This window comes from Drosophila ficusphila, unplaced genomic scaffold (assembly GCF_018152265.1).
Source record: "Drosophila ficusphila isolate 14025-0441.05 unplaced genomic scaffold, ASM1815226v1 contig_414, whole genome shotgun sequence".
NCBI lineage: Eukaryota > Metazoa > Arthropoda > Insecta > Diptera > Drosophilidae > Drosophila > Drosophila ficusphila.
The window spans coordinates 13,050,730-13,076,864 of record NW_025064328.1 but is presented as its reverse complement, the minus strand read 5'-3'; the positions used below and the strand labels follow the sequence as shown (position 1 = coordinate 13,076,864).

Sequence of the window (26,135 nt, the reverse complement as noted above, 5' to 3'; positions counted from 1 at the left end):
TCTTTTTCTGAAAGAAATATATGCTTATTTTTAGCAGGCAGACGTTGACAGGGCATTTTAGCAAGTAGTACAAGTATTAGGTCCTCTTTGCTAAAATTGCAACAGGTCTTTTTAACCGACCCTGACATTGAACGCCGCATATAGAAAGTAAGATAGCCAAAAAGTATTTCATTGTCTTGTGTTCTTTTCTCTCATTACGTGGGAGGAGAATTCCCCCAATTCTACAAATTTTACTTTTCGTTCTATGCCAAGTATTTCCCGATGAATCTAGATTTCGATCGAGAATCAAAGGGGGAATTCATTTTGGGGAGACGTCATCGGTTACCGGAACAATGGCCACGAGTTTCTGCCGTGATCGTTGGCGCTTCGATGACAAAATCGACGGATACATTTCCGCATTGGTGGGTGGGGGATAAAAAAGGGGGAGGGTCTGTCTGGCACCCAAAAAAGATAAAAAAAACAAAACCGAGAAGCCCGGGAATGTTTGCCCCTGAAAAGACCTGTTCTCAGGGCCAATCTAACAGCCATGGTGTGTTACCACAATTCTGTCACTGACCACGCCAAATCGAGTCCCCTTTCGCAGCTGTTTGTGGGTGGGCCAAGTATTTGTGGCCAAGTGCCAAATCAAAAGTGCCGGCACTCGATGATAAATATGATTCGCATGTGTGCAGTCAAAAAGATCGTTTTCCCAGATAAATGGTAAATGGGTTCAGGCAAAGACCCCAAGTTAGCAACAGAACTTAACCCTTATGTTAGTAACCAACTTTACCGACGTCTTTTAGCAACCGGCTAATTCTGAATATCAAAAATTTTGTTTATTTTATTAAAAAAAAATTTTCCAAAATATTTTTTTCTTAAAATATTAATAGTAAGTGACAATATAAGGAAAAAAAAAAAGTGATGACGCTAAAAAGAAACCAGAAATAATAAATTTCTATAATAAATATAAAACTGGAGTCGACACAATGGACCAAATGGTGCGGAGATACACCAGTCAACGACGATCCTCGAGATGGCCAATGGCAATGTTTTTCAATATGTTAGACATTTCTTCACTTGCGTCATATATAATTTATTATGAAAATAATAAAACGATAAAAAAAAAAACGACAGAACGTCGTCAATTTATGCGTAAGCTAAGTGAGGAACTAGCATTGCCGATGATTGAAAATTGTACCGCGAATCCACAAATAATGCGTCACTTTTCAACAAAGATTGCCATTCAAAGTATTTTAGGCCATGCATTGACAGAAACAGTCGTGGTAAATCCTGGTCCAGAGATTCCAAAAGATAAAACCGGAAGAAAAATGGTTATAGGATCTTGCTATGTCTGCAATGCTTTGCCAATAAGAAGACGGCGAAAGACACGCAAGTCTTGTGCCAATTGTCACCAACCTGTATGTGACGAACATTCAGTAAATCGTGTCCAGTGTGTTCAATGTAATTAATTATATTGCATGCATTTATAAAAATTTTATTCACTTTATTTCCTATGCTTTCACTGTGGGTACCCGGGTACCCGGTTGCTAATGAGGCGATGGCTGAAGTTTAAGCATAAAAAAAAATTATAAAAAAAAAAATATAAATTAAATGAACTCGCAACTAGCTTTATTTTAAGTTAAAAAACGACGATTTGAGAGCTTAAAATGAAATATTGAACTTGCTTTAAGCTTTTCACACAGATATACCGCGGGAGGTACCCGGGTACGCGGTTACTAACATAAGGGTTAAACTAAACTTTATTTTAAATAGGTATCTACTTATTTGGTTTGGTTCAAAAAACAAAATACATACCCGCTTCTAGTTATTGAAAGTGTTCAGAGTTCTTTTTAAGCTGATAAAAGAATTTTCATCTTTGGTTGATTTTCCAACTGGATTCAAATTGAAAATATTCCCACAATGCCTTTTAGTTTGGTTTGGTTAGAGCATTAACCTTGTGTATGAATGTTATATTTTTGAATGTAGATTGGCCCACAAGTGATATAATAAATGCAATTCTAAGGAAAAAAAGTATTCCTTATCAAAAAAATTTTATTACCATTAGTTGAAATATGTCACTAAAAAGGTTATTCTATAACTCAAAATCCTACAACTTAAAAACTAATGTTAGTCCACTTGAAAATCTTTAAAATTTGCAAATGTTGAATCGGAAAAGCAAGGCTCTTCACTTTCATCTTTCTCCTTCACCCACTTTAAGGGGTGTATCTAGCCGAATCGAGCCTTGAACGTCTGAAATTCTTCGCTCGAACAGACAGCCAGCCAAAAAGTTTTGCCAGACGACATCGGCCAATGAATTCATGACCAAATGGGTACAATGTCAATAGCACACGCCCCAAACCAAAAAAGATCGGATGAGAAAAAAACCATTCTGCTCGTGTGCCCCACATTAAATACATACTTGGATAAACGATTTGGTTCATTATTCGGTTCTTTTTAATGTAGATATGCGAATTCGTTTTTTTGAATAGCCGAAATCGGAAATGAAAATGAAATTGCGCCGCAAGCTGAAAAAACCAGCAGCAGCGATAATGCTAAAAATATTGTCTCGATCTGCAGCAATTCTATATTTGTACTAATTATATAAATATTTGAAGAGTATTTGGCCGGATTTGTGTACTCAACTGTATGTATTTGTAGTGGGCCAAATGTGGATCAGGTTTTAATTTAATGCCGACACGATAAGAGAAACAGTTTGCACGAGACCAAGGTGCCAAAAGTTGGCGAAGTGAGAAACACCTTACTTGTAAAGTGATATTAAAGAATTTATAATAGGCAAAAGTCAGTCTTGTAGGATAGGCCATGGACCCTAAGCTAAAAAAGTTGCATTCCGTGTGAAAACAGAAATATGTAGAGCATTTCAGCGTCCAAAAATGAAAACAAAATTCGGTTCAACGTGTGAATTGCAAGTTCGTGACGGAATGAAGGCGCCAAGAAATTCAGATAAAGGTGATCGAATGGGAGGCACCCTCAAAGATGTTCTTTTTTTTTTAAGAAAAATGGTAAATTTCAGTGCACTGACTTAGCTTACTTAATATTTCTGAGTATAGAAGGTAAAAAAGATTTCTATTTAATTTATTGTTCTGTTGTACATAAGTAAACCGATATTGATAGAACATATTTGTTATGGCAAAATATACGGATAATTGTAAACCAACAAAAAATATTGAAATAAAACGGGAACCGCCGGGCAAAAAATTTGTTAATAATCGAGTTAAGTACGAATATTATTTGCAGAGCGGCGAGCGCAAAATAAACAATATTGTTGTTCTTTTCAATTGCGTCAATGCGGGGTCTTAGAATTCTGAGGAGGTGGAAAACGGCGAGTATGGCTATAACCAGTGGGCTAACAAGTGTTTTGGCCCTCTCAACTCGTCTGGCAAAAGGTATTAGCGCATTTGTTGCCCCTGTCTGGGGAAACTTTGAGCGGAAAAGACCTAGCATCGATCGATCATTATCAGCGATTGGATCAGTAAACAATATTAAATTCTCTAAACAATACTTTGCTCGCTTTCATTTTCTTCTGGCAGACAGACGAACACTGAAAATTTTGCGCTTGTTGCTGTTTTAAATTTTTTGTTTACGCAGTCGGCGGTTTAATGACACACACAAAGGGGGAACTTGTTAACGCGGCTAAAAAGCAATGGGAAAATAACATTTTTGTTTTTAAAAAATCCTCAAAACAGAATCTTTGAAATGCAATCTCTTCAAGCGTTGAGTTCAATCACTTAAAGTATAAACAAACATTTTTATGGACGTACTTTGCAGCGCACATAAACATCCGTAGTTTTGTAAGATGGTTTCAGCACGTCTTTCTTCTCAAGTGTTTCCATAAATATTAATTGTTTGAAGCTTACAAAATGAGAACTATTTTCTAAATAAGTAGAAAATTATTTATTAAGGTCATATTTATAATATTGTTGAATATTTTTACAAGCGCACAAGCGGCGCAATATTAACAATTATAATTGCACCGTGCCTGCTATTTATTCGTATTTCCCAATTGCGTTTTAATTTCACTCCGTTTGAAGAGGATTGGGATTGGAAATCCCAAACACAACCCCCAAAAGGTCGTCTAAATATGTAGTTGGCGGGCTGCGAATTTTCAACATTAGCGTGACTAATGTCCCATGATGTGTGACGTCGTAGAATTCGATTCAAAAATCTGCATAATTGTCAGAATGGGCGAATATAAATACAAAATAATGTGCATTAATAATTAGAAGATGTGTGTTTTGGGAATACAGAGCCGGTGAATCAAAGGAATTAAATGTGAGCAATTATTTGGGCTCTAGACGCTCCTCTTGAATCTTATGCCGTTGTCAAATCAATTAAATTTGAAATGGATGGTCAAGTGTTGGGAACCAAAAGTCGCCAAAAAATAGATATACATACATATTTCGAAAAGGTATTTTTAAAATGAAAAACCCAATTAACATATTTTCCTATCGATTTAAAAATATTTGAAATTTTTTCTTTGAAAAGTATAGTTTGTGTATAACAAATAATAAATGTCAGAGTTTGAAAAATAGTTCTCCATATTTCGTAGTCTTAGGTATTTAGCATTTTACGAGTTGAGTTTAAAGGTGTATGAGTTTTAAAAATTCATATGTCATATGCCACACGATACTTATTTTGCCACTTATTCATTTGGCTTCGTGGCCAAGTTTCATTCAGATGGTTCAAAGTTCAAGGACGTTTCCAGTCAAGCATGAAGCCAACTCCATTTTGAAATATGTATATGAAATGTATTTGTTAACAAGTATGACTTCAAAAAAAATTAATAGGACTAGAAAGTTGTCTTGAATTTCCAATTACCAGGTCATAGAACATATAATTATCATCCGATTTAATGCCAAGCCTTATATCAAGTTTTTATAAAGGGTTGCGGAAAATTACATAGTACATGTGAAACTTTAATTATTCAGGCATTGGCCTTATATGAAAATGCTTTATAAATAATTCAAGCCAACTTTTTGGGGGCGGAACAGAGTGGTCATCGAATTTTCCCAACAGCTGCAAAGAAAATTAAGGGTAAGCTATAAAAATGCGTCATATAAATGAAAAATAAACCAGCCGGGAGTTATCTTATCTTTCAACAGTCGGCTGACGGCCATAAATAATCTGAATGAAATAAACAGGCGGCAGGCGATTTTCGCTGTCACAATGTTATTCCGATTGATTATATTATTGGCAACCTATTTGCTAATTAATTAACAATTTCATGTGACAGCGGGTAGTCTTTAGATTGCGATAACTGATTATAAAATGAACCATTGGGGAAATCATTGAAACCGTCATTCCTATTTGTATAACCACATAAGCATCCACCTAAATGCAAATTATAGGATATATACAATTATCCAGATGAACCCGACACGTGGCAATTGGGAATCAATAGGCTTGATTGCTGTTTTCTTTCGATCAATTTTGTTTTGGTTCTGTTTTTTCCGGTCTTCTTGCGCCGCAATTGAATAACAAGCAAACGAAACACGAACCAGCGAATTGGATTACATGCTTAAAAAATATATTTACCCAATGGGAGACAAAGACAAGAAAATTGTGGATTTTAAAGAAGGTTTTGTTAATTTATTTTGTTGCAATTAAAACAATGTTTCTTATTTACGTTTCAAAGCCCAACAATGAAAACCCAACGCCAAATTATGTTTAGCCTAAGATGCCAGTCTGATATTCCCCGGGATACAAAACAAAATAATAATGTTAGGGTAATAAAATTAAAAACAAAAACTGGCACAGTCCCCGCAGGATTTACACAGTCAGTTAGCGTTTTGGATGTGTGGGATCTGTGTGTCCGATCTATCTGCCTACCTAAAGTTTCGTATTTGCTTACAAAATTCGAGTGAATCCGCTTATTTTCTATTAAACAAGTTCTACGACAGAAATCTAGGATTGCAATATTTTGTGTGGTTGTGCTACGGGCTAAAGTGTTATCTAGACGGGGTAGTACAAAAATATATATATATATATATTCATATGTTACATCTAAGTGGTCATCTAGATGCCGAGCAGGCACTCGCCGTCACCAGGAGCGACTGCTGCGGCGAATCCCGCTGGCTACGCCTGCGTCACGAAGTACACCTCGCCGGAGGAGCCCACGACCACGGCGTGGGTGTCGCCAGCTCCGCCGGTCAATGCAGCACTCTGGCCGGTGGCCATCATGTTGGACATGTCGGTGGTGCCGTTGCTCACGATGCTCACCGCTCCGCTGAAAGCATCGTCCTGCGTGCTCATCTGCACATCGGCACTGTGATCCGTGCTCTCGACGTGCACCTGCAGTGAGTCCACGCTGTCGTACAGAGATCCACATTCGCCGCACTTGAAGAGCGGCTCCACCACCTCCGGATGCTTGCGCTCCACGTGGCACTTCAAGTTCACCGCCGAGGAGAAGTTCTTCCGGCAGTTGGCCACGCCGCAGCAGTAGGCTCGCTGCTGATGCGTCTGCCTGTGCCTGTACAGGATCGCCTTGGACTTGAAGGTGCGATTGCAGATGGTGCACACCGGAGTGCTCGATTCAGCGTCGTGCGTCTTCATGTGCATCCGCAGCATTCCCGGCCCCTTGAAGCTCTTCAGGCAGATCTCGCACTGCGGCTGCTTTTTGCAATTGGCCCGTATCCAGTTGGTGTGCGAGTGCATGTGGTTCTGCAGGCCCTTGAACTGCCGGAACTCGGTGCTGCACAGGTGGCAGATGTACCGGCCCGATCCCAGCGGCGAGGTGTGCTGACGTATGAACTCCGTCACAAGATTAGCGTCTATTTCGTAGTTGTCATCCGCTCCGGCGGCGGCAATAACGCTGGCTGTCTGCACAAGTTGACGGGAGTTGGCCGCCGCCAGCTTGCTGCTGATCGTCGGTCCAGCGGTAGGTGGTTGGTGGTCGCAGGGTTCTAGCGTCACGCCGGCTGATGCCTGGTTGCCTCGTTTGGCCCGCTTGGGCGTGGGACTCGCCGAGTTAACGGACAGAGTGGGAGGCACCAGTGAGTCCGCCGTGGCTGTGGCCTGGCTAAACTCAACGACGGCGTTCTCCAGTGATATGCTCTGCAATTCATCTGGCTGCTGCTGCTGTTGATGCTGCTGCTGATGATGATGATGATGCGACTGGTCGGACTCGAGGAAAGCCTGATCAATGTCCACACTGCCCTCGCCATCCGGTGGCTCCATGATGTACTGCAGGTCTTCGTCCACATCGCCGGACAGATGCGGTTCTTGATCATCCGTGATGTACTCACAGTCCTGATCAATTTCCTCAACATCCGGGTCGTCCAGCATCTCGTCATCCTCCAGCTGGATCTCCTCGATGATGAACGTATCCTGGTCTTCTTCGTTCTTTAGCTGTTCTTCCTCTTCTTCTGCCTCATCCATCGCCTGCTGTTGGTCCAAATCGTCAAAGTACTCGTGCTCCTGGCTTTCGCTCTGCGTAAGATCTTCGTTGATCATCACTTGATGGTGCTCGTGGTGGTCCTTGAGGAACTCCTGCTGCTGGTCGTCGTCCAGGACAATGGTCTCGAAGCTGTGATCTCCCTTGCTGTCGAGTTGTTCGTACACCTCGTCCAGGTCGTCGTCCTCCACCTCGCAGCTGTCCTCCAGCAGCTGGACGTCCGCATCCGCCAGGGAAGCGTCTACATGCTGGCCCATGTCCGTGGCATTGGTGGTGGTGGTCACCGTTGTCACTCCGGTGGGCGCCAAACTGCGCTGCGGTACCAGTTGGACTAGCTGCAGGGTCTGCGTTCCGTTGGGCTGCTGGACAATCTGCAGTGTTTGCCCGTTCGGCGTCTGCAGGAGTTGGGGCAGGAATTGAGACTGGGCAGCGGTGGCCTGTCCATTGGCGGTCGCCTGCGGCGTCGTGCTAATAATCTGCGCTAGCTGCGGCGCCACAATCTGGGCTGTTGTGATCAATTGACCGTTGGGCAGCAGGATCTGCTGCGGCATTGTTGTGGTGGCACCGGCAGTGGACAGTAGCTGGGCGGGAGCTGGCTGGAGAGTGGGCAGCTGAATCTGCTGGATCTGTTGCTGCAGCGTGGGCGGTGGCGGCGCGGGATCCGGCAGAAGTTGCATCTGTGGTTGGGGCGCAGGCTGTGGTGCCGGAGGAGGAGCGGCTTCCAGCAGCCGCTGCTTCTGCTGGCGAGATCCCTTCCGGAGCAGCGGCTTCAGTTTGGGTTTGGTCGGAGTTTGCTGCTGTTGCTGGATTAAGTTCTGCTGCTGCAGTTGCTCGTCCAGCAGTTTCTGCTGCTTTTGCAGCATTCGCTGCTGCTTGCGCTCCAGCTGTAGCTGCTGCTTGGCATTGGCCGCTTGCTGTTCCTCCATCACCAAGGCGACAGTGAGGCCGCAGATGTATTCGCGCAGCTCTTTGTCGCTGCGCTCGACGAGCGTCTTAAAGGCGTGATTCCTGCTCACGGCGTGGACACACTGCACGCAGATCTTGTCCGGCCAGCCCTCCGTGGGCTCCACGCGCACATTGGTGCAGTCCATAAGCATTTCGGGCACCTTCTCGCTGAATAGCGGGCGCATCTCCTTGCGCTCCGAAATGCACAGGCGGCAGATCTTGTCCAGCTCCAGGACTTTTTTTGCGATCCATCACTGCGTGTTACTAGGGGGAGGCTGCAATGACAGAATATTAGCGCAAATCATCCATTGAATTTTAGGCAAATCCACAAAAGGTGCACCGGCATGGAGTTTGTTGTGATTTGCCCGCCAAAATTTGCCAATTAAAAAACAGACTAATTTAATCATTTGTTTACATAGCTGCCAAACTGCTGTTAACTCTCTGTCGCTTACAGTAAGTATTCACAGGTCTGGTAGCTCTTGCGCCAGACAGAGACAGCTATGGTGTTATACACAATTTACCATCCTTGTGTTGGTGTGAGCGAAAAATAAGATTTTCAGGCCCAGAAACGAAACAAATACATAATCCTAGATTTGAATCGGGCAAATGTTTTTGATTCACTTACTCCCGCACTGCCTGCACCTTTTAAACCGGGATTTACCACTTAATGAAGCTCACCTGCGTTGTATTTATGTAATTTCCGCAGCTCGCCCCACATCCAACACACAAAACTCTTCAAATATGGCCGCGTCACACAAAATCTCTTTCGAAACTCACATATTTGTGGTCTGGGAGAAACACACACGTTTCACGGGATTCGAAATCAAAACAATTGCCACACCAGTGGGTCTTTCGCGGACCGGATCGAATGAAATCACTAGCTATCTGCCGACGTTATCAATAAAGTTCGATGAGATGAATGAATTTCTCCGCCAGCCGCTGAACTTCTACCTCTGTCTTTTTCTGTGTGTGAGTGAGATGATAGGCGTGTTGCACTGGGCACTGCCAACTTGGTGTTCACGAAGATCCCTAACGCATTGGCGTCCTGATAAGCCATTTGATTGTTTTTTAAATTTAAAGACGGTTCTCTCAAACTTAATAACTAATTTATTTCTTACCTTACCTTCTTTTAGTAATCAAAAAGCCATTTTAGTCGACGTCATAATTTTAAAGTTGCCATGTAAGGTATCCAAAGTGTTCTCATTATTGCTTTAACATTTTATAAAATGTATATCACTTTACGATTTGTCCTGCTCCCCACGAAATGTTTTTTGGCAATATGTTACTTTACACTTGCTCTCAAAACATAAAATGAAAAACTTAGTTAAGGACTTGACAGTGGTGCTGCCAACTCGTATAATTGATTTGACATTTCGGAGTAAAAACACCTGTTGATGTTTTTTTTCGGATTTATAAAACTTAAAGGTAATGCTTATACTTCTCAGGATGGTGGAGCCACATTTGTGTTGGCCAGGTCGTACATTTGACGCTGCTTGTTCCTTTTGCTATGGATGCGTACCAGAAGATATATACCCAGGATAACGAGGAGGGCCAATAGCAGGGAAGTCACTACAAACCAACCGTAGAAGCCGGGCTCATCTTCATCCGCATCCTCCTCCTGAGCGTTTTCCCACTCGGTGAAATTGCCTGAAGGATCCGCCTCAAGCTTTCCTTTCTTTTGCTCCCGGAAGAGCGATGCCTTGGCAAGATTATTCGATTCCGGGGCCATAAAAACCGGTTCCGTTTTGTCTATCCGAACAAACGTAAGCTGGGCTCCAATCAAAGGTTGCCTGCAACGCCTCAAACCATGGCCATAGTACTCGTATATATCAGCACCAAACTGCCGATGCTGGTCCACCCACTGGCCAATCACCTGAACCTTTACCTCGCTCCGGGGATCCATGCTGCGTCCGAAATAAGCCTTTTCCGCCACATTCATGCCGCCCACTCCGTTAAAATCCAGCTCCAGGACGGATCCTCGATGCTCGAATAAAAGGGGCAGATTGGCCAATGTTTTGTCCTGAAAAACACTGCTCATATTTAGGTGGATCTTCTCCACGAACTCGTAGTTCAGGCTGCCGTAGATGGGCTTTCGTTCGCCACTAGGATTGCGGAGCACACTTTCGCCCAGGTGCATCTTGTAGCTGTAGGATACATTGCGCCACGGCAGGTAGGTAATGTTTCTCAGCTGATACATCAGGGGTTCGAGCTCTACCAGCACATTGATGTTGTCCTCCAGGCCGTACTATAATAAGTAATTATTTTTAGACTGTCTACGGTGCCATCTTCATATGAAACTCACAAAGTTGTCACCGAAAATCATGACCACGCAGGTGAATAAACTGTCGGACACCGCGTTGACCAGATCCGTGTGCCGGAAGTGACAGAGCTCGGTCTTCTCACGCTCCACGTTCGTGGCCTTGGCAATGTAGGTCAGCCGCTCCTTGGGATTCAGCTCGGCCGCATAGTGACGGAGCACCGTGTGATAGGGCACCCAAGCGAGCACCGAATCAGCTCCGTTGTCACAGATCTCCTTTTGGACTCCCCGTCCGTGCAGCTCACCGTTGTGGAGTCGGAAAAAGTGGTGGTTATCCCGCTTAATTGTCGTGGAACCGTGATCCACACACAGGGTGTCCAAGAGACTAGCCTGCGAATTAGGAAGATAAAAGTTTAGACGGGAAACAACCACCTTGTTCGGCGATAGCCCCTTCTTCGGCTTATCTTAGGTCCGCCGGCATTATCTTCCTCAGCTGCGATGGACACTCTGTCTGTTTCTTTATCGTCAAGCTAATTCAATTTGGAATATCAGCCACTCGAAGGTGGCACACGAATAATTTATGGCTGGCATTGGATTTGTCACTTAAGGATGTCGATGAGACAAACTTGTTTCGGCGAAAAACACTTTGCCATTTAAGGCAGGGAATTTTCATCTCACTAAGGTCATTAAATACAAAAAAGGAAAACATATGGTGCGTTGGGCACCTTACTCAAAAATGTGTAAAAACTAATTAAGTTGAAATCTTTTTTTATTCAGTTTTAAATAGTGTTCAAATTTTTTATTTGAGAAATATAACAATTTGAAATAAAAGATAAAACTATAAAAAATAAAAACCAATTGCATAAAAATGAATTTTGAGATATTGTTATTTAAAATTTGAATTTTAAATTATAAAACACGTTTTAAGCCATTAATTATATTCATAATTTTTACGAGAATTGATTCCAAAAAAAAAAGATTTTATTAAAAAAGGAAAAAGGTAAAAAATTTCAAACCTGATAAGATATTAAAGTTCATCCAAAATCGAAGATATTTGATTTAACACTGTTTGTTTAGTCAACTGTTTACTTCCATAAATTAGCTTATCGTTTGGTATTCCCACATGCAAATGATTCACCTTTTCGTTTTGGGTCAGAGTGGTTGCCTTAATGTGGCACTGCAGGTCCTTCTCGCTGGGAATGACTATATGCCGATCGATTTCCGACAGGAGCTGTGGCTCCGTCTCGATGCAGAAGTGCGGGTGCTCCTCGAAGGCAGCTCCCAGAGCCACCAGCACCGTCAGGTAACCGAAAGTAATGGCTTGCTTTAACATTTCCGCACTTCTAATGGCCGGAGTTCTTGGGTTCAATTGCGGCGGAACCGTCGATGAGCACACGTCGGTGGACAAGTCGTAACTAAATTTGCAATTTTAAAATGACACCTGAGCGACAATCTATTCGAACGCATTTAGCTTGACGGGGCGGCAGTCGCATAGCGAACACCCGAATATCACCATATTTATCTAGAATGAAGGATTCGGCCGAGATTTACTTCGATATTCGGCGACAGCCGATCCGTATTAACGTCACCGCAACGCAAGTTAGTAAGCAACGACTGGGGGGAATTCGTTTCCCAACTTGGAGTCCACACTCGGCGATAAGATAATCATGGAACGACTACGGCCGGCATTCGACTCAAACTCCAAATTGACCGTATGTTTCACACCTGTTATGCTATGATTTTTTGTGAACATTAGGGTGGATCGATCAGTCTACTCTGTTGTAAATATATCCATTTAAAAGTTTCAACAAAATGTTAATTGTTTTTCTCACTTTGACACTTGTGAGCAATATTGAGATATTATCTTATTCAAAAAGGCAGACATTCGAAAATGATTATTATGAATCCAAGAAAAGAAATCAAATACTTTTAATTTGAATACATACTTATATGGGTATATTTTTTCTGATCGTCTTAGTTGTACGCATAAAAACCTGCATACTTCTGAATAATGAATACAAATTGAATGTCCTAAAAAATAAAGCTTAAAATTACACAAAAATTGGGATACGTTTCCAGGATTTCCTAGATTTCTACAGCATTCAACGAATACCTGATTTTAACAATTTCTTTTATTTTCTTTAGCAAAAGTATACAATTCTTTTTTAGGTTTGTACAGAGGAAATTGTTGGACAATTTACAGATTTGATTTTCACAGTCGGTACTCATCATACGATCCCTTTAATACATTTTTTCTTACTACAATGCATTGGTGCGGCCTTCGTATTTGTTTTGTACAAAATTCAAAAATAACAATTTAAACTTTAAATGTAACAGACTTATTATGTAGGTTCACTAAAACTATCGACGACTGCTGATCTCTTTCCTGTGTGCGCGCTGCGGACAACATTGAGGACCGAAAGACACAAGACGAGACAGTGGGAGAACAATGGAACAGTGGATCGGTGGAGGAGCAGTTGTGTTGGTGGTGTGGATGAGGAGTAGTGGGCTCAATCTAGGGGAGGAGAAAATACAAGTCGTATACGAACAGAGTCTAGAGATCTTAAATTACCGTCTGAGCTGCCTTGATCGTATAAATCAAACACATCAAAGTCACCCCCGACATCGCCAATGTCGCTCCCGTCATCGTCGTCCATGTCATCATCGGAGTCGAGCAGATCCCCATCATCGTCCTCCTCTTCGAGGTCCCCGTCATCATCGTTATCCGAGCCGTTCAGGTTGCGCATGAAATTCGGGAAACCCATGAAATTCGGACCTAGAGAAAATGCTGCGAGTTGAGCCTATTTTGAAAGAACAAAGGTCAAAGCCCTCAAAAAAGATACTCACTGTTCTCGGAGCCCGTATCCGAACCGTCCTCATCAGATTCGGGCACCTCCTCATCATCTTCCTGCAAGCATAGACATAATATTATTTAGTTCAATATCATCCATCCGCCACAAGAGCGTTCGCAGATCTATGGCAGCGCCGACTCCGAATCCGCCACCGCCATTTAGATTCAGATTTCCATTGCCTGGGCCACTGCCATTGCCACCCAGTGTACGTGCCCGCCGTCGCACCCCAACAATTGAGCTGTTGGGTGCATGTTGGCGAGAAAGATTCGGACTTGCGTGCAATGCGGGACTTAGCCGACGGGGCTGTTCCTCCTCAAGCTCGTTGGGGCCAGCGGGCGGTGCGTTCTCCGCCGGCGGCGGACGTGCCGGTGCCTCCTCAAAGACGCGAAGCAGAGAGGCACCGCCGACATCGTTGGCGTTTGCCGGCGCCGGCGCAACTGCGTCCAGCGACACCTCGCTGGCCAGCTCCTTAACCGCACGCACCTCTTCCGAGCGCTCGCTCTTCTTCACGCCCACCGCGTAGATCTTCACATAGGTCTCCTGCTTCGACTCGTAGCCGCTGTAGTCCTCGACCACTGCAATCAGGCTGCCATTGGCACTGACACTCAAATCGTTGATGTTGCGCTTCACGTCAATGGTGGCAATGCTCGAGTAGTCGTAGGCGTCCAGCACGTTGAAGCTGGTGTCGTACGTGGTCGTCTCCATGTCGTGGTCCCTATCCGCACCCAAGCTAGCCCCGTAAATCACGTGCATCGGCGAGAAGGTGAGGTTTCGCTGATCCAACACTGGCACTGTCTGCAGCAAGTGGAAGGTGCGCAGGTCCCACACCTCCGTGTTGGCTATGATCTGTGTGGGGATACCAATATTAGTAGCTGAGGATGGGTTACAACAAATTCGCGCCTTACCTCCAGACAATTTGGGTGAAAAACACCCGAAATGCACTGATTGAACTTGTCAAACTTGTGGATCTCCTTGCCGGAACGCACATCCCACAGAACGCCATCTAAGGAAATGGAAAAGTAATAAAGTAAGTAAAGTTAATTGTGTTTACAAATCATACGTTTTCCTTATTTCTTACCCGACAAAATCAGCTCATCGGTTCGGCAAAGAGTAGCTCGATTTTTGGTGTAGAGATTGGGTATGGTTGGCGTAAAAGTGGCGATCGGGGAACCGGCGTTAATGTCAAAGAGCGTCGCGCACTGCAAGTCAAATGCATAACAAATTGTAAGTGAAATTGTAAAAACAACTTTTTTAAATAGTAAATACCTCATTTTGTGTGCCCAGGAGGCGATCCTGCGCCGTCTGACTAAACTCACAGTAGGTGCAATCGGGAAGACGCAGCTTTAACTTGAACTCATCGTCCGCAATGGACCACAGAATGCTGGTTGGCGTACGCCAGAAGCTCGATGTGATGACCAGATCCCCAGCTCGGTTCGCTTTGATGGCATCAACGCTGAAGTTGTGGCAGTTGGAGAAGAATTGCTCGACGCCGTCGTTCATGTTGAACACTCGTCCGTCGCCTTGTTGCGTGCCCACGATTATGTACTTGCCGACCAAATCGCAGCAGGTGAACTCGAGATCCTCGTAGTCCGCCGACCGAATGCTTCGCCATGGCGAAAAGTGCGTGTGGACATAGCGACGGTCAAAGCGTCCAGTATTGAATCCCGCTTGAGTGCGTGCATGCCTGCTGGTCAGATTGTAGTTGGAGCTAAGGAGACGACTGGGCTTTGGATCCGGACACTTGTGCGGTTCGTACAAGTCAAACTGCGGGCAGGTGGTCACCGGATTGTTGCACAGCGAGTGTTGGTTGGTCAGGTATTCCGTGACGATGGTGTTCAGGGTGATCCTCTTTGGGTGCAGTTGGCCATCATCCTGCTGAGCCACGGCCATGCCTCCCGATTCGATCGTTGGCTTCTGGATCGAGCGACTCACAGAACTCCTCTCCGTCCTCCTGATTTTTATGGGCGTCTGAGTCGTGTTAAGAGAGCCAAAGTTGGGTATGCTGACTCCCTCTGCTGCGTTGCTGCCGCTTGCTCCTCCGGCCGGCGATGAGTCCTCGCCGAAGCTTCTGTTAAGGTCTCCGCTGCCCATTATCGCTGCACTTACATCCTGCATGCGGCTCCGCACGCGATTCCTGGACAGCGAGCCACTGCCACTGGGAAGTGTTTTGTAGTCAAAGGGTGACTGATGGAAGCTGCGCGTGGTGGGCGTTTGCAGCGGAAGGCCCACCTCGCGTTGCAGCATTTGGGCCGTCTGCGAAAGACCATTGCTCTCCAGGTGCTCGAAGATGAGCTGGTACAGCTGCTGCTTGTTGTACTGTATGCGCGTCTGGGCAATCACATTGGCTTTGTGCATGTTGGAGAGAGACGGATCCAGCGGATTTTTTAGCGGTTTAGTCTTACCCGACACTCGTTCGAGTAGTTCTAAAGCGTACTTCTGGAAGATAACATGTTCGGCTCGCTTCTCCTGCAATATGGGATCCCGCATCAGTGTCTGGAGTTGACCGCTGGCGAAGAGGGGAAGCTTGCTGACAATCTGTCTGACTCGATCCGATCGAGCCAGTCCGGCGAGGGCACGACAGGCCATTCCTCGGATACAGTCCGCATCCGTAATTGGTCCTTTGGTCTGCATCAGCGAGAGCAGAACTACGATGCCATTGTTGCTGCAAACCGACTCCCAGACGCGTTCAATCAGCTCCTCAGCGTACTTGTGGTTGGCTTTGTTCTTCCTCGAGGAATTGCCGAACTTAATCAGGCTGTTACCGCTGTCTTTGCGAATGATTGGTGAACAGACGCAGTGGCAGAGCACTGCCAGCGCCGACTTGATTACCTCCGCATCCGAGGTGATCTCTCCTGCGGCAGCTCCCAGAACCGAGCAGAATCCCGAAGTGGTGGTCTTGTCCAACATCAGCAGACGTTCGCAGAGCACCACATAAACTCGTGGAATAATGCAGCAAACACTGAGGACATCCAGAGCCGAGCGCACCGTCTCAGAGCGTCCACTGTTCACCCAATCGTAGCTAAAGGCTATGATCCTAAGGAGCATGGTAATACCGCCAAGTTTCATTAACTGATCCACCGGTTGCCAGTGAGCCCGGATGGAAGTATGCTCCTGGAGCGTGCGAATCTGATCGTGCAACTGGTCAAAGGTTAGCTTGGCGGCCACCGTGGGATTCTGGTTAAAGTAGTGGGTCGACGAGGGCGACGAGGATGCCGCGTTGTGCTGGCACAGGAAGCTGTTGTACTTGTAGAAGAAATGCGCTTCCATGTACCGCTTAAGAGCCACGCAGACGTGGCGTACCATTTGTCGGGAAGCACACTCTACGTCTTCGTTAATATCAGAGTCGTTGTCGCTATCGTTGTGGCTCGGATCAAGGATCTTCAGCACGGAAATCTATTGGAAAGGCAGGGAAATCAAGGAATTAGTCTTAATGTTTTATATACACATTTAACTTATATAAATTGATGTCCACTTACCACATTGTAGAGCTTTCTTAAGCCATCCTGGGCATCAAACTCCTCTAATATAACCTTAAACTGGAAGCTCAAACTAAAGAACATGGTGGCATGGCATTTGGAGGAGTCATGACATCGACCCAAGATCCACAGTGCATAGCGGACGAGCTCCGAAATCAGCGGACGTTGCATACTGCAAATGCGCTCCATAGCGTCCTCGCAGTACGCTAGGTAGTAAATAGCGATGGAGACACCTGTGGTGGCCAAACTGGGTCGTGGAACTTTCAACAAAAGCTAGAGCAAATAAAGAATTATGTTTGGAAAATAATTTTTTGTTGGGTTGATTCAGTTTACATACCTCCAGTCCGCCGTGCGATATAAACTCCAAAGCAAACTTTTTGTGGCAAAGAAGAGAAGCCAGATACTTCAAAACCTCATATGCCAGGCAAGTGTCCCTTCGATCTAAGTTCTCGAGGTAACCGAATATCAGCTGCATCACATTGTTTTCGAAGGCCATGGCGAGGAACTCCTGGTATTCACCCAGGCTGGTTAGGAAGCGCATGATTAACATTTGGCTGGTGTCGGCCGTGGGCGGATGTAGTGGGATGTACATTCGTTTGTAGTAGCGGGACACGGGAAAGGCGTCCCGACTGTTCTCGAACAGAATAGACATATTGGAGGCGTCGCCATGCTGCGAAGAACTGGCGCCCAGGCCACTGCCATTGTGCTGCGGCGACTGAGGAGCAGAAACATTGCTCGCGCAGGCAACCCAGCTGAGCATTCCAGCCGTACTGCTATCCGCCGAGTTATTGTGCAGCGAGGTATTGGCTTCCGGAGCGGCACTTTTGCTGATGGCCAGCAGCATGTGCAGTCGCTTGATCATCTTGGGCACTAAGCGCATGTTTTGATCACGGAAATTAACGGCAATGTCGTTCATTTCCATGGCTTCGGCCAAAAGTCCGGTGGCGTAGCTTTGAAGTGGTTCTATGCTGTCCTCCGCCCAGGAGTAGATGCGATTGATGGTTCCGTCGCCCTCGGCGGTCTGAAATACTGCGGAGGTCTCCATACCTGGCATTATCTCCAAGATGAGCCGACAGGCTAGGATGTTTAGTTCCAAGGAACTACGGCTGACGTTCTGGCGACTGAAATAATTCTCTCGCAGGTAATCGTTGAGCAGCTGATGGTACAAATTAAAACACGTTAATTAAATGTTGAAATGCAATCTGGTCTTAGCCAAGCTAATTGTTATTTCAAGTGAAATATGTATGTATATTTCAAAAGCTTTCTCTTACTTTGCCCATAAAGGTGTCCTTGCGGAAAAGCAATTTCAGCAACAATCCGTACTGGCAACTAGGATCGGCTCTGTAGGGATGTCGTGAGTCTAATGGGTCCGGATCCTTCCGCCGATACACATCCTTTTCCCTTTCAAAGATTTCCGCCAGGCTGTGTAAGTGAAGGAAATTTAGACGGGTTGGATAGCAATTTTTGTCATTATTTCTTTACCTTCTCAGGGTGGGCACTGGATCGTAGCCATTCTGGGTCTGCTGTTGCTCCCACTTGTCGATAATCGTGGTTAGCTCTTTCTTGGTGGCCTGTCGGCGATCGGCGGCCGCAGTTTCCTCTGGATTTCCCCCGCTGTCGCTTTCATTTTCCACACTCATTGCATCGTTCTCTTCCTCAGCTTCTGGCTCCCCCTCGCCCTGCTGCTCGGGGTCGCCTTCAGCCGGCTCCTCCTCCTCCTCCTGACCACCTTCTGCCTCATCGGCCTCTGGTGCTTCCTCATCTTCGCTTTGGTACGCCACTGCCACTGCCTCTGCCATCAGCGCTGCCTCGGTCGCCGCCTCTGCCTCCGCCGCTGCCGACGCCTCTGCTCCGGCTGCATTTTCACTGTCACTGCCCTCAGACATCGAAATTGAGTCCCTGGACGCGGATGCACTAGCTTTGGTCCTAGTCGAACACTTATTTGTTAACTAGAAAGGCCGAAACTTAATCCCAGTGGCGAAATAAAGCGTGCGGCATAAAATACCACGCGCTCGATCTTTTTGCACAAGGTGGTGTTACCGCTCGCAGCTGGCGGGGAAAAGCAATGTTCATAATATATTAAACTGATTTCGGTATTTTTTGCTGCCTTTAAGGTCACACCGATCGGTTTGTTTTGGTTTTTAAGCAACTTATTCTCTTATGCATTAAGGTCAAAGTACATCTTAAAATCTATTAGCTATACTTTGGGGCCTGAACAAACACATATTTTTGACATGACCTTATAATGCTAAGTACTTTTTCCAGTGACAAAAAAAGCGCGCCTAACGTTTCGCGCCAACTAGAGTGACCAATCGCACTGTTAATCAATAACTCGTTAAAAAAAATACTACTGGTAATTGGTAATTCTGACTACCTTCCATGGGCCACTCTAATCGGATTGTTTTGTTTTGTCAGCCGAATTAGCCGTATATAATAAAAATCTGAATATTTATCTTTACATTTCGACTGAAGTACACATAATGGCTTTCCTGTTCATACTGGGCTGGATTTCCCTAGGCATACAGATCGTGTTCCTGACATTATCCATAGGTGAGGTGTCGCTATCCAATTTGTTGGACTAATTGCAACGTCTGCAATTGTTTATATAGTGGCTGGATTGTATTATCTGGCGGAATTGGCGGAGGAATACACCACAGCGACGAGGAAGTGTATTCTCTTTCTAATCAGCTTTACGATCTTCGTTTACATCCTGCTGATGCTCTTCGAGGACCTGCCATGGAGTTTGATAATTTGTGGATTTGTGGCACAGGGTTTTTACCTAGGGATAATGGGAGGATTTCCCTTTGTGCGACTCCTGTCGCTTCCGCTCTGGGGATCCTTAATCATGCTGGTGGTTAATCACTTCCTCGCCTTCCAGTATTTTACCACTGTTTATGTGCCTTTTACGCAGGTGAGCTACGGCCAGGGATTACAAAGGTCGAAAAATATTTATAACTATATATGAATCATTTATGGTGAAGTTTATGATAGCTATATAGACTGGCATTTCATCCTTTGGGTATGTTTTTATGAGTTTTTGAACACTTTTCAATTTGGTTCCCACAACTTTTTTCCGAATTTAACTGTTTATTCTAAACCAAAGCAATTATGAAGATCCGAATTACTTACAAGTTACTAAGCTAATCACTTAAATACCTTTATAATAAATCAAGATAGACTTCAACTGACAATTTACGTGTAAGATAGATATTTCGTTATTTCTCTAATCGGATTTTGGTTTATTACAAATTCATTATTTACATATGTCATGTACCTATTCATTTCCTTTTTTTTTACCAATACGACAATTTTACAATCAAAGCTAAAACTTTTTGATCTTAAACATTTATTTTACTCCCAAAAATGTTAAAGCCCAAACTAATCCACTATCTTATCTCCAGGTTCTTGCCTACTTCACCATCTGCTTATGGATCGTGCCCTTCGCTCTGTTTGTATCACTCAGTGCGAATGATAGCGTCCTGCCCACCACTGTTAGCGATCAGAGCAGACGCAGTCCGGATGTGGTCAGCAATTACTTCTCGCGGAACAAAAAGCAGGGCTTGCTTTCCCTGTTCCAGTATCTGAAAGAGGCTCTTCTTCCAGGACGGACCAAGAAGGCCTTCTAGATGTAGTTTATTTAATGTTTATTTATTTTTGTAGCCGAAATCGAGACAAAGGTATACAAAGCGTATATAAACTACGTTTATGCAATGACAACCACGACTGATTTTTTGTGAGCGGCAAAACAAGAAAGGGGTAGGATTGGTGATTCATTAATTATCAGGAAAAATAATTAGTTTTAAATAATTTAAATTAAAACCTAACGGGTCAACTTTTGAAGGCTTTCGAAAGTCATCAATTCAAAGCCAATTTTATTAAATAATTCCAGATTAAAAGTTAAAATGATTTCATTATTTTTCAATACACTTTATTTTGTTGTTACCTTTTAGGAACATTATAGTAACAAATAAATGCAACGAAAAGGCTACCATGGCACCTTAAAATTTATTCATGAAAACATAACGGATAGTCAAACTTTATTCAGAAAACCACTTACAACTACTTGTTCTGGACCTTGACATTGCCATCGGCCATGCCGAAATAGCACTTGTGAGCCATGTTCACGAACAGACCGGTTTCCAGAACACCCGGAATCATGGTGATGGCGCGATTTACCTCGTCCCAGTCGTACTCCCTGTTGGCGATAAACTTCCAGTCGAGCAGGAAGTTGCCATTATCCGTGACAATGGGACCTGCCTTGACCTTGGCCATTCGCAGTGAGGCTTCTCCGCCAAACAGGGCCTCAATGTGCAGCTTGATGGGCACATATGCCATAGGGGCCACCTCGATGGGTACTCCGCGGCACCACTGCTCACCCAAACGTAAGGAGTTCTTTGTGTAATCGGCCACCACAATGAAGTGCTTCGCGCAGGAGGCCACAACCTTTTCCTGGAGCAAACAGCCACCGCCGCCCTTGATGAGAACCATGTGCCGATCAACCTCGTCAGCACCGTCAATGGCCACATCAATATTGGGATTCCTGTCCAAGTCGCCAAGATTTAGGTTGTAGTCGAGGATTAAGTGGTGCGCCTGGTACGACGAGGGCACACAGATGAGATCCGTGAGCTCGCCTTCCTTCCACACGCGCTCCGCAATCCGCTGCACAGCGTATACAACTGTGGAACCACTTCCGATACCCAGAATCTTGGTATCCTCCGTGACCCATTGATCCACCGCCGTGCGGGCTGCCGTCTTCTTGGCCGCGTCCAATGCAATATCATCCATCTTTCGATTCTGGGAATAGAGTGCAGACGCCCCGAGAAGTAACTGTTCGCCGAGAGCTTGGAAGAACTGTGGTCGCTGGAGGCCTTGGCGCAATAGCCGAGATAGCATGTGGTTAACAGCTTTCGGTTTTCAATCGCAACTTCAATGTCACAGAGATCAAGCCGCTTGCGGTATGTTTTCTGACGCGCTAGGGATTTCTCACCGTCGCGTTGCCCAGATTAACAGAGCTGTTAAGCAGTGCGCTGAAAAGTCCGTTATTTTGAACTATTCACACAGCAGTGTGAATTTAAATTAAGTGTGCGTGCTTGGCCAACTTTTTGAAATTTCACTTTTTAATTTGACAGAAATAACCCTCCTAAGAAATTAAAAATGAGCGATTTTTGTTTTTATTTTCAGCTTTTATTGTATATGGCTTTAGCTGCTAACATATTTTTAATATAAATGAAAAAGTTATAGCAAGATTCTGATTTATTATTAGTACATGTATTCAATATTAAAATGCTGCTGTTCAGGAAAAGATTCCTCTTATTCAAGCTTCAACATAAATCATGATTGATTAGGCTTTTTCTTTTAAGTAGACCTTATGGTACATCTTACATTTCGGTACAATTGCTTTTTTTGTTTGGTAACTTATAAAAAATCAAATAAATTCGTCAAATTTGTATTTTTTGCGACTTATAAAAATGCGTTCCACCTCTTGGTCAAATCGAAAGTTATAACTTTCGGGGCGAAGAAACCCCCGTAACCTGGCCGCCCCTTGTAGTAGATACCCACTCCGGCTAGTGGAGTTGCGATATCAGGCACCACCTCCTGCACATCCACAAAAGGCACAGCGTTTTGGGCCGCATCCTTTAGCTGGCTGGAGCTGGTGAACTCCATGTACTGGTCGTTCTTGGAGAGCGGCACCGATGGAAACTCCGAGTTGGTGGGCAAATCACCCTCTTTCAAAACAAATTTACGACGCTGACCTTCATGATGGGATTTATCATTGCCCAGCCAATAGCTCTTTGTCTGCGGTTCGATCAGGCGACCTGAGGAGAAATTAAAAGAACTGAAGCGCACCTCCAGGTTGAGGTGTTTGTTGAAAATCCGGAAACGAACTCCAGTGACCACATCATTCCACGATTTGGCTGAAATCTCATCTAGATCCAGGGCTCGGCTGTCAGGGGTCAAGGTGTGGTAGTCGTAGCCATCGCGTATGTCCACATCGCTTACGTTATAAGCGTCTATCGGCAACCATTCCTGGGAGCTGCCATTGATTGATCCGAGGGGGAGAAGTTCGCTCTGCTGCAGCTGCAGATGGAAAACGCGATTTTTCTTCACGAACTTTATGCCAGTCACTATTTTGTTCTGCGCGTAGTCCGACATGGAATCGCGGAGGTTAAAGAAGCGATCGGACATGGGTCCTTGTTCATCGCAAAGGCAGAAGCAGTAGTGGCACCGCCAGAAGACCCAGCTCGACCAGGAGGCGGGCTTTTTTTCTGGGGAATCGCATTGCTGATTCTGATCACCGCCCTTAAAATCTATGTATTTGTAGCGTCGTATGGAATCGTTTGATGATAGACAGATTGAAATGTCCGTGTCGAGTAGGTCGCAGTTGTAGATTCTGCCCTTGCAGGCGGGTTGTTGGCCACAAAACTCTTCCTCTGGCTGATAGCATCCGCTTGAGCGGGTATCGTGGTAATCGGGGCAACTGCCCTTGCAACTTTTCTCCTCGTTCAGGTTGACCTCGTTCTCCACGAAGCCTTGCATGAAGCGTGTAACGCGATCAAAGGTTTCGCCCTCGACATGTCCACCCTTTTCGGGATCACAGCGCCAGTAAGAGCGACTGCTGTTGTTCATGACCAAAAGAAGCACCTCCACTGCTCGATCCATGCGTTTATGATGACTCTCGCGCATAAGAAGCAATTCTTGGGTGAAGTTTCCACGTCCCGATTGGCGCAGTATCATCCAGGAGAATTCTATTATGCTGTAGCCTTTGAGTTCCGTCAAGACGGCCTTGGTGAAGATCTGATAAGCAAACTGCTGTGCAGACTGCCTGGCTAAGCACATTTGCTCTGGAGATGCCTCAAAACTGGCTGTTAGTTCCCATAGCAGAGAGTGCTTGAAGTCCGGTGTGGAAAGCAATGAATTATCTACATAGAGGCATTCATTAAGCAGTTGGAGCAAGAGGGATAGCGAATTGGATCCAGGATCCACGTTCCATTTGGCGAAGTTTATTAGCGTACTTGGATGCAGTTTGTCCGTATAATTTTCGTAGCCCTCCAGCTGATCGTGACGAAGATCAATGTATTTGGTGAGGTCCTTTAGCTGATTGAGCCGGTGCAGCACTTGAGAATTAACTTGCATCTCTCTGAGAAGAGTGTTAATGATCACGACCGTGTCCCTGGTCTGCTTCTCCTCGAAATTCCGGATATGATCGTTTACCTCCTCGATTCTTTCTATTATCTGGCGCTGTTTATCGTAGATTGCAGCTGCGGCGGTGACCTCCGCCACAGGCATCTTTTCAAAAAGATCCCACGTCTTGAGTATGGTGTTAGTCACCTCCCTTAACACTCGGACAATGTCTAGTGTTTCCTGAACCGCTCCTCCTCGTCCAAAAGCTGGAAGCACGCTAAATGCGCACAAAATCAGCAAAAAGTTCATGGCCTGAAAAGCACATACAAAAAACATGTATGAGAATATGTATGTTTACAAAAATTAAGTAAACTCATCAGTTTTCATTGGCTCCCTGCTTACCCACCACTAATCCGTTCCAGTTGCGGCGAATGTCAATGCTTTTCTAAACATACGTCCGATCACTTTGAAAGACTCTAGGAAATGAGAAGATTGGAACGAAGCCTGAATATTTGTGCGGTATTTTCCGCCAATGTCAAAAGGGCTGCCAACGCGTTTTTAATATATCGCGGTATTTTTAATGCCTGAAATGGAGCAATTCGGATAAAATGTATTGAAACCAGAATAATGAAAATAATATAAAAAACAATAAACCATTTATTTTGAATAAATTTGAATTATTGAATAAAATAAAAAAATAAAAATACTGTCCATAAAAATAAGAAAAAACATGTTTTTTTTAGTTTAAGGTCTTTTTATTTTGACATCTTAAAATTTTAGCAAAAAAAAAAGGCTTGCGTGACTGCACTATTAAAGAACTTAATGTATTTCAATAACTTTAATTTGTTCAGACAAATAATTTGGTATTTAAAAATAACACTCTCGATAATACCAAAAGGCCAAAGGAAAAAATTAAAAGTGACTCACTGCTGGACTGTAAGAAGCCTGAAAGGGGGGAACCCCACCAAATGGCACAAAGTTGCATGTACTGTATTACATACATACAAACATATCTATATGCACGTATACAAACAAAAACCAAGAATATTTGAAGAAATTTAATACTTTTAGTGCACAAAGCGGGAACTGTTGAATGCCAAGCGATAAAGCTGAAAGGCAAAACACAATCTCAAAGGTGATTGCAAATTTTTCTAGCCAAGCAGCAAGTGGAAAAGCTGGAAAACCGGAACATAAGAGCGACGTGAATGGTCAGAGGAAGTCACACAGATGTACATATAAAAAAAAGGGGCAGAAATGTAAAAGATAGTGGGCCAAAGAATTTGTGTTAATGGATTTCACTTTTTAAGAAATAAATTACTATCTCCGGTGGGAGAAGAAGAATCGGAGGCCAAGCCACAAATAAAGTTCCAAGCAGTTTGCATGATTTGATGGGATTTCAAGTCATTAGCAAAAGGATGGCACACAAAGGCCCAAGAAATGCAGGGAAATTCCATCAAATGGCGATTATGAAGAGGATCAGGACGAAAGGCGATTTGATACCTGCCAAGTAGGATTACTGAAAACGGAGCTCTATTATTGTAAGCGACCTTAGTATACAGCAATTAATAGCAACAAAGAAAATTCAGAAAAATGGGGTAACACAGCAAATGTAAATTGTTAATTAAAGAAATGGGCATTGTTTAAGGCCCTCCATGTGCAATATTTCAGGCCAACACCTGAACCCATTGCTCGTTTTTCTCTATTCTTGGTGCCCTTCTCAATTACTTGTGGAAAATCATTATATGCAAAAATATAAAAAAGAAGGAAAGTCGTTTTACTCCGGGGATAAAAATCTGGATACCCTTTAAAGTTCCTAAATCAGGGGCGGACGCAGAAAAAAATATTGGGGGGTCCGGTCGAAAAATTTTTTTCGTTTGGGGGGGGTCCGGTCAAAAAAATTTTTAGTTTATATGGTTGAAAGGCCATGTGCTGTAAGGGAATTTGAAAAAGTCTGCGATTTGGGGGGGGGGGGTCCGGACCCCCCAAACACCCCCTGCGTCCGCCCCTGTCCTAAATTCATTATGGCTGGCAATAAAAAAAGAGTACAGATTTACAAATAATGTTTATTTAGAAAAAACACAAGTTTAATTGTT

The 26,135-nt window shown here is 44.3% G+C and overlaps 6 protein-coding genes across 8 annotated transcripts; 1 reads left to right on the top strand and 5 right to left on the bottom strand.

Annotated features, from left to right (window-relative positions):
* Positions 1-5,557: 5,557 nt before the first annotated feature.
* On the bottom strand, positions 5,558-9,283 carry LOC108096796 (zinc finger protein 853). The gene is made up of 2 exons (XM_017198675.2): positions 9,014-9,283; positions 5,558-8,610 (listed from the first exon to the last, which is right to left on the bottom strand). Exon 2 carries the CDS (start codon positions 8,518-8,520, stop codon positions 6,073-6,075), a length of 2,448 nt encoding a protein of 815 aa, XP_017054164.2. The 5' UTR covers positions 8,521-8,610; positions 9,014-9,283; the 3' UTR covers positions 5,558-6,072.
* A 372-nt stretch (positions 9,284-9,655) lies between these two features.
* Positions 9,656-12,273, bottom strand: LOC108096797. Its single transcript, XM_017198677.1, has 3 exons — positions 11,731-12,273; positions 10,638-10,982; positions 9,656-10,580 (listed from the first exon to the last, which is right to left on the bottom strand). The coding sequence occupies exons 1-3, from the start codon at positions 11,923-11,925 to the stop codon at positions 9,777-9,779; spliced, it is 1,344 nt and encodes a 447-aa protein (XP_017054166.1). The 5' UTR covers positions 11,926-12,273; the 3' UTR covers positions 9,656-9,776.
* A 433-nt stretch (positions 12,274-12,706) lies between these two features.
* On the bottom strand, positions 12,707-18,957 carry LOC108096799 (protein mahjong). Of its 2 annotated transcripts, none has more exons than XM_017198681.2 (11): positions 18,403-18,957; positions 18,192-18,342; positions 17,258-18,076; positions 16,921-17,193; positions 14,711-16,837; positions 14,523-14,643; positions 14,350-14,447; positions 13,928-14,290; positions 13,440-13,500; positions 13,165-13,380; positions 12,707-13,107 (listed from the first exon to the last, which is right to left on the bottom strand). In XM_017198681.2, exons 1-11 carry the CDS (start codon positions 18,804-18,806, stop codon positions 13,103-13,105), a joined length of 4,638 nt encoding a protein of 1,545 aa, XP_017054170.1. In that variant the 5' UTR covers positions 18,807-18,957; the 3' UTR covers positions 12,707-13,102. The 2 variants fall into 2 exon arrangements, with proteins under 2 accessions (XP_017054170.1, XP_017054171.1); XM_017198682.2 differs by having other exon boundaries at positions 13,165-13,368.
* Positions 18,958-19,300: 343 nt separating this feature from the next.
* LOC108096922 (protein TEX261) lies at positions 19,301-20,637 on the top strand. Its single transcript, XM_017198873.1, has 3 exons — positions 19,301-19,470; positions 19,530-19,831; positions 20,322-20,637. The coding sequence occupies exons 1-3, from the start codon at positions 19,401-19,403 to the stop codon at positions 20,544-20,546; spliced, it is 597 nt and encodes a 198-aa protein (XP_017054362.1). The 5' UTR covers positions 19,301-19,400; the 3' UTR covers positions 20,547-20,637.
* A 189-nt stretch (positions 20,638-20,826) lies between these two features.
* LOC108096921 (ribose-5-phosphate isomerase) lies at positions 20,827-21,983 on the bottom strand. The gene has a single exon (XM_017198872.2). It carries the CDS (start codon positions 21,811-21,813, stop codon positions 20,980-20,982), a length of 834 nt encoding a protein of 277 aa, XP_017054361.1. The 5' UTR covers positions 21,814-21,983; the 3' UTR covers positions 20,827-20,979.
* Positions 21,984-22,082: 99 nt separating this feature from the next.
* LOC108096906 lies at positions 22,083-24,570 on the bottom strand. 2 transcript variants are annotated; one of them, XM_017198854.1, is made up of 2 exons: positions 24,449-24,570; positions 22,083-24,354 (listed from the first exon to the last, which is right to left on the bottom strand). In XM_017198854.1, the coding sequence occupies exon 2, from the start codon at positions 24,349-24,351 to the stop codon at positions 22,381-22,383; it is 1,971 nt and encodes a 656-aa protein (XP_017054343.1). In that variant the 5' UTR covers positions 24,352-24,354; positions 24,449-24,570; the 3' UTR covers positions 22,083-22,380. The 2 variants fall into 2 exon arrangements, with proteins under 2 accessions (XP_017054343.1, XP_017054344.1); XM_017198855.2 differs by having other exon boundaries at positions 24,445-24,555.
* Positions 24,571-26,135: the final 1,565 nt, after the last annotated feature.